Raw genomic sequence first — 7500 nt, 5'->3', positions numbered from 1 at the left:
CCCTAAACACAGCAAAAGTAATGATAAGCTAAAAACTAATGATACACAAAGTTAATGATAACACACACAAACACACAGACACATGGCTTACCGGTGTCGACAGACAGGTTCTGGGCAGACATGGACTTGTGGAGAGGGGGGTGGGCCCTGGAGATGAGGCGGGAGGCACATGCCCCCGAGGCCCCCCTGCGCAGATGGCTGTTCCTGGCTCCTCCTCCTCCTCCTCCACCACCACCATAGTACACCTCTGGAGATGCGCAGCTGTCCAGGGTGTCCCCCTGAGAACCCCTACGTCGGGGGCCTGTCCTTGGAGACATGATGTTGTCCTGTGTGTGGTCCCTGTAGCGCGTGTGCTCCGCCACCAGGGGGCGAACTGCGGAGACGAGGGGCTGCGCGCAGACGCCGGGACTCTTGTCTCTCAGCCGGCGTGGGATGCGGGACATTGGAGACTGGGCTCTACAGGAGAGAGGAAACCATTAGGATATACAGATGAACAGGGACTCTACGTATCACCCCTCAGCTTGCAGGTGCATCACAGTAGGACTGGGACAAACCTCAATTCAAGATTGAAGCTGGAGCACGCTGTAGCTTTAAGTTTTAACCATTTGCACTGAAAAAATGGTTAAAACTTTAATCTGCAGTTTGCTCCAGGCAGCTTCACCAGTAGTATTTAAGGATCTCGTAGGACAGCACCTATTTCAGGGCTGGTAATTCAGTTTCAACACAGAGAAATATGTGGTAAAATTCAACGACCCTAATAAATCATTGTTTTGAGAGCGACCAAAATGTGTGTCACTCTTTTGTGAAAAACATGAGCCATCCCTTTTTTTTGGGCTTTTATGCCTTTATTTGATAGTGGAAGTTAAGACATGACATAGAAGGAGTGCGAGAGAGAGATGCGAGAGTTACTGTTTGGGCACGACCCAGGCCAGATTCGAACCTTAGTCCACTTGGGCGATTTGCCCATCGATGGTACAGTGTCTTAGTAGTCTGATTATCACCAACTTTCAAATCTCTTCAAGACTTGGTCTGACCAAGAGCACATCAATTAACATTTCTCAAACTGGATGTTTGACCTGCCTTCCTTTGTTTGCTTATGGTTCTTTGCTTCCTGACAAAGTGGGAGGAGTTCTCGATTTTTCGGGAGCTCAGAAAGTACTTGCATTGCTCTTGACCTGACTAGAAGCAATGCTAAAAGTGCTGCCTCACAAGGAGGGCATGGCCTGGCTAGTGTCTTAGCGCAGTGTGCCACAGCACCCTCTGTACCAACAGCTTTGATGGTGGCCAAGTTCCATCCCTTGCCAAGCCTAATCGCAAGTCCCTCCAGAGATGAGACGTAACCGAGAACCAGGTAACAGGAACCGAGTAACAAAGCCATGGTCACTTGGCAAGCATGGAGTCTGGCTCAGGTTGGCTGTTCTTTATGTAAGATACAGGACAGACATAGGCAGGCTTTGCCTGTGCATCATCCAGGGACGCAGACACAGTATAGACACACGTTGATTATTTTGTGCTCTAATTAGGATCAACAAACATATGTGTTTGTGTGCCCAGTAGGACAGCAGTACATTAACCTTGTGGCCTCTTACCGCACGAATACACCGGCCACGACCTGAGCGAGGCGAGTGACGGAAGTAATTGACTTTGTTGGGCCTACTTCAGGCGACCAGGTCACGCCCTGATGAAGACCCTGTGTGGTTGAAACCGGTTGGCGTTTTTAGTTATGTACCCCAGTTAAAATAAAGGGTTTTTAAATTACAAAACACCATACTACTCCTTGTCTCTATGCAAGAGTCGCCTGAAGTAGGCCCAACGGCCAACACGTTTTGAAGAATGGACTTTGTCGTTTAACTTCAAGAGCACCAGCATCGGAGTATACTGTCTAACAAAGAAGAGCGCTCAGCATCTCTCCCTTACAGTAATTGACTTTGTATTGAAAAAGTACGAGAGCGACAGTTTGTAGTTGAACTCCTGGGAATATTATGCAAATTAGCTATGACGCGGTTCGGCGACAGCCGCCACAGCTAATGAGATTGTTGTAATGCTTGAAAATGACATTCGCTTCAATCGCTCGTATTGCTCTTGCTGCACTGTCACTTTACCTCTACTCAGGCAATATTGTCTTTTGATTTACCTTTTGTGTTTTGATTAGTCTGTTTTTGTGAGGGTGTCCTGTTGACTGGTGTTGCAAATTAACACTCAAACAAATGCACGTAGCCTGTCCAGTATAATTTGCTAGACCCACGTCAAACGGTTGATGTACTGCACAGTGACATACACATAACGTCACTAGTCATCAACTGTCGATATCAGAGGTTATTGTTTGTCATTATGTCATAATAAATTCTAAAGAAAGATTTGGCCGAGCAATACCATAATTTCTGATAACTATAATAATACACAAACACAAAGAGCTTGGATACGCTGCATACCTCACATGGTTGTCCTGATCAAAATGAGTGGAGTTGAGAGGGGTTCTTTGCACAGGTCTGTGACAGGGTCTGCGAAGGCTTCCTGCACACACACACACACACACGCACACGCACACGCACACGCGCACACACACACACACACACACACACACACACACACACACACACACACACACACACACACACACACACACACACACACACACACACACACACACACACACACACAGTTGGAGAAAGGCATCAGCATGTCACAATTACTGAGATTCAAATGCATATATACAGAATATATATACCGTATACAGTACTGGACTGCTCCTGGTACGGCATTCGAAGTTGCAACCAGATCACAAGCTATGGTATCGTCATACTTTTAAAAATAATAATAATAATAAAAATCTTATTGAGACTTAATTTATTAGGAGCAACGTTTCGATCATAGATCTTCTTCAGGCATTCAGATGAAAGCAATGTGCAGATCCTTTCCCGCTCCTACATGTGACAATTTCTTGATTTGGCACCTGCTGATGCTTTTTTGCTGGATGTGCGCACTTTCCACTACACTTTTTCTGAGTTTTGAGCCTTTATTGACTAGCACAGTGAAAAACAGAGAGGAAGTTCAAGACAGTGATGGTGAGGGAGGGTTTGGGAAATGACCCAGGCCGGCCGGATTCGAACCTGGGTCCTGATGGGCAGTGAGCTCATCTCTGGACGGGTGCATTAACCACAGCACAGCACTCCCAGCAGGCGGCCATTTCTAGCCTGGTAAACCAGACTAAATGTGAGATTAAATGTGTCATTTAGTCTGGCCCCGATGAATTACACATCGAGAGATTGTTGATGGCAACAACCCATTGCTTTTCAAACTGTGCCTGTGCCTATTGGCCAGCGCTTTGTCGTCACTCCTTCAAAGCCCTGTCTGCTTTGCATCCAAAGATTTTTTTTTTTAATCAAAAGGAGTCTCCTGGGTTGTGATTGGTCTGCCAGATCTAGGGCATTCAGGCATTGTCCGAGGCTAGACAGACTCCGAGGCAAAAATATTTTTTGCCGCTGGCGGGTGGGGCTAGTTTACTAGGCTATGCCAATGCATAAAAAGCTTCTGGAAACAGATGTAACAATAGCTGATCATTTGGAAAGGAGAGCCTCCTGGAACATCTGCAGTGAAATGAACACTGCATCAAAAGTGAAACATGGTGGTGGGAGTTTCATGTTTTGGGGCTGTTTTGCTGCCTCAGGACATGGATGACGAGCTATGGTTGAAGTAAGCATGAATTCTGCTCTTTACAAACAAATCCTTAATAATAATGTCCAGCCATCTATTTGTAACCATTCATTCAATCAAGCATGGAAACCCACCACTGTAGCCTCCACTGTTTAAAGGGACACTGTGCAGGAAATGGCCAAAAAAGGTACTACAACTATGTTGCTCATTGAAACTGGGCTGCCTATTGCCAAATTTGATCTTTACATGAATGTTTACTAAGTTATAAACAAATATTTTCTAGTATGGTCCAAGTACAGTCATTCTTGCAGCTAAAAATAGGTATTTTTGGAAATTCAAAATGGCGGACCATGGAGAAGATCCCCCTTTTCGTGTATGAAAAGTGCAATTTTTCCAGTCATAATGAATATTTAGATTTGATGCTGGTGGTAAGTATTCATGAAAGAGGTAACATTAGTGAATGGGCAGCATGAATTCTGGAAATAAACAACTAAAAATCTCACACAGTGTCCCTTTAAAACAATTATGCAATTACCTGTGCTGTGTCTGAGGGCAGACAGCCTCTGGAAGTTGGTCTGGTGGAGCCTCTTCCCATGTCTCATCATCACCTCCTCCTCATCCTCATCCGTGGTGGAGCGATCTGCGTCTGTGCTGAGGTCCTCAAGACTCTGAAAGTCTAAAAGCAAGGATAAAAAAGGGAAGTTCACTTCATGACAAGGAATTTTATATGGGTTTGTGTTTGTGTTTGTGTGTGTGTGTATTGTGTGCAATGTGTGCAATGTAGAAGTGCGTGTACATGCTCTTTGAGTGTGTGTCTGAGTATGTGAGTGTACATGATACATACAGTGTGTGTGTGTGTGTGTGTGTGTGTGTGTGTGTGTGTGTGTGTGTGTGTGTATGTGTGTGTGTGTGTGTGTGTGTGTGTGTGTGTGTGTGTGTGTGTGTGTGTGTGTGTGTGTGTGTGTGTGTGTGTGTGTGTGTGTGTGTGTGCTGCATAGATGCATGTAGGTGTGCATTTACGACCATGCATTTGTTCTTTCTCTCTCTTGCGATAGTGTGTTTGTGTGTTGTGTGTGTCTGTGTGTGTGTGTGTGTGTGAGTGTGTGTGTGTGTGTGTGTGTGTGTGTGTGTGTGTGTGTGTGTGTGTGTGTGTGTTTGTGTGTTGTGTGTGTGTGTACAGTACAGTATGTGCTTCTGTGTGTGCTTCGGTGTGCACATGTGTGTGTGTCTGTGTGTGTGTGTGTGTGTGTGTGTGTGTGTGTGTGTGTGTGTGTGTGTGTGTGTGTGTGCGTGTGTCTGACCTGTGCTGCGTGGCTCCGGGCTGGACACGCCACCGCTGCAGTAGCCCAGGGAGGCCGTGCTGTCCGTGCTCCGCCGCTGCGACCCCCTGACCGACCCCCTTCGCGAGCACGAGCGGGAGCGCGAGTGCGACCCCCCCTGGTGGCTCGGGGTGGTGGACGTCTCCTCCTGCGAGTCCTCTCCCCTGCACGTCTGGGCCCTCACCTGGAACTCCGGGCTCTCGCGCCCTAGGCTGCCACTGGCGCTACCACTGCCACTGCTGTGGCTGCCCCTCCCCCACCTCTGCTCCGGGTACAGCACCACCCCCTCGGGCTCCGGAGTCAGGGCCGGAGCCAGCCAGGCGGAGTGGGGACGCGGGGGCCTACTGGGCCTCCTCTGGAGACACGGCGCCTCCTCCTGAGGAGGATGGAGTAGGGATACAAACGATTAATCGACTTTAATCGATCAATGCATTAATCGATTAAAAAACATTAATCGCAATTAATCGACAATTCAACTGACAAGAGACCCAGGTGAAATGGGCATGTGAAGAGTGTGTGTGAAGAGGGGTGTGAATAATAGGAATATTTAAATCACCTTTGGATTAAAGAATTGAAATAGAATTAATTTTAATGTGGTATTTTATCTCAATTTTTTTTTTTTTTTAGATTTAGTAGTTTTTTTTTCGAGAAACATTGAGATTTTGGGGGGAAAACGCCGCTTATCAATTAATTGTAAGTCGATCGATAAGGCTATCAACTAATGATTAATGAATTAATCGATAATTTGCATCCCTATGGAGGAGAGATTATTTTTCACATCCATTTATTTTGAATCATGACACTAGTTGAAAGGGCACATTACACTCCACAGAAATTGACACCTTGCACACAGTGCGAGAAGAGAGGAACCCTCTCCTTCACAACATCTTCACCACTTGAAAGGAGTCTACTACCATCATGAACTGCCCAGAGTCCCTTGTCAACACAGCATTGATCTTCAAACATTGTGAGATTTAAGACTGCTGCTTTAAAGTAGGCAAATTCAATCTAAGAAGTCTAGAGGGGGTGGGCGAGAAAAGTGTATGTGTGTGTGTGCGTGTGTGTGTGTTACCACTTGGAGGCATGTTTTACGTAGTTCCCAGGTACTGGAAACTGTACCAAGGTACAGTAGGAAACACAGATGAGTGAATGACATGAAGGACAGCACTCTTCAGATTTTTCTTCGTTTATTCCCCTATGAATGCTTTGTTTAGAAAAAAAAAACAAAGACAAATCTGAACAGTGCTGTCCCTTTGCTTCATTCACACATCTGTGTTTTATGTGGGATTCAACACCCAATTAAGAACTGTATTAATCATTAGGTGATAGTGTGAATGCGTCTCTCTACTTTACAGCAGGAAACACCACAAATGAAAAAAACTTGGGACACCATACCAAGAGTTCGGCAACTCAAGTTCAGGTCTGACTAATTTGGAAGTCACTTCCCCATCCTCCCACATCTCACTAGGGGTGTAAATCACAGCCTCCATGACGATATGATATGGTATCGATTTCTTAAAGGGGTATGCCACTATTGTGGGGCTTAATACAGTTAATACAGGCAATACATGCTACAATGCTACACGGATCCATTGACTTTCACTAGCTTAGCGACATATTCCCTCTTTTAACTTGTCTTAAAGCAAGACAACGCTTAGCATGAAAAATAAGACACTTTACCACCTTTATAAACCTCAGCCAACGATTTTAACCGTATTAAGCCCCAAAATAGTGGCATACCCCTTTAAAGCAGCATTCCCCACAATACGAAACGATTCGATTCGTTTAGATTTTTTCCAATTACTTGACCATTTCTATTATGATGTGGAGCTATAGCATTGGACAGGGGTCCGCGACTCGATTCTTTTCGATACTTAAGAATGCCCCACTATACAATACGATCCGATTCAATCGTCAAATTATATTGCAATATATCAATACATTTTAATTATTATTCACACCCCTACATCTCACGCTCTCTCACTACTACTTTCCTGTCACTCCTGGACACTATCCTATCAACAAAGACACGAACAAAAAAAAAAAAAGCTAAAAAGAGATAAAACGAAATAAAACTCACCGCTACCCCCTTCTGTTTGAGAGCGACGTGCTCGGGCTCGGCGCTCTCGTCCTCAGAGTTGAGGTTGGCCAGCTGATCCAGCTGCCGCAGCTCCAGCATGGACTGGACCACCATCTCCATGGAGCCGACCCGGCAGGACCAGCGACGACGCGGCGCCGACTCCCCAGCAGCAGCGGCCGCAGCAGCAGATTGGGGCTGGGGCTGAGGGGAAAAGAGATCAAGTCAAGTCAAGTCAAGTCAAGTGTACTTTATTGTCAAAAATCTATGTAACAGGGTTAGCACAGAAGTTTGAAAATGTGTTTGACCAGTCTCCAATGTGCAGTTTCACTAAAACGTTTTAAATAAGACATTGATTGACAATAATCTCTCTCTCTCTCTCACACACACACACACACACACACACTCACACACAACTAACCCACTCATACATGAATTTACAATTCTTTC

The 7500-nt window shown here is 45.5% G+C and overlaps 1 protein-coding gene across 1 annotated transcript in view; it reads right to left on the bottom strand.

Annotated features, from left to right (window-relative positions):
• The window catches only part of LOC134469232 (mitogen-activated protein kinase-binding protein 1-like), a 36009-nt gene that overhangs the window by 3036 nt on the left and 25473 nt on the right, over window positions 1–7500 (bottom strand). The window contains exons 22-26 of the mRNA XM_063223375.1: window positions 7054–7254; window positions 4956–5349; window positions 4190–4330; window positions 2433–2514; window positions 92–456 (exon numbers count right to left, since the gene is read on the bottom strand). Of these exons, the coding sequence (XP_063079445.1) occupies window positions 92–456; window positions 2433–2514; window positions 4190–4330; window positions 4956–5349; window positions 7054–7254 (1183 nt within the window). The remainder of the gene's footprint in view (window positions 1–91; window positions 457–2432; window positions 2515–4189; window positions 4331–4955; window positions 5350–7053; window positions 7255–7500) is intronic.

The sequence above is a fragment of the Engraulis encrasicolus genome, chromosome 18, assembly GCF_034702125.1.
Source record: "Engraulis encrasicolus isolate BLACKSEA-1 chromosome 18, IST_EnEncr_1.0, whole genome shotgun sequence".
Lineage (NCBI taxonomy): Eukaryota > Metazoa > Chordata > Actinopteri > Clupeiformes > Engraulidae > Engraulis > Engraulis encrasicolus.
This window is presented reverse-complemented; position numbering and strand designations above follow the sequence as displayed.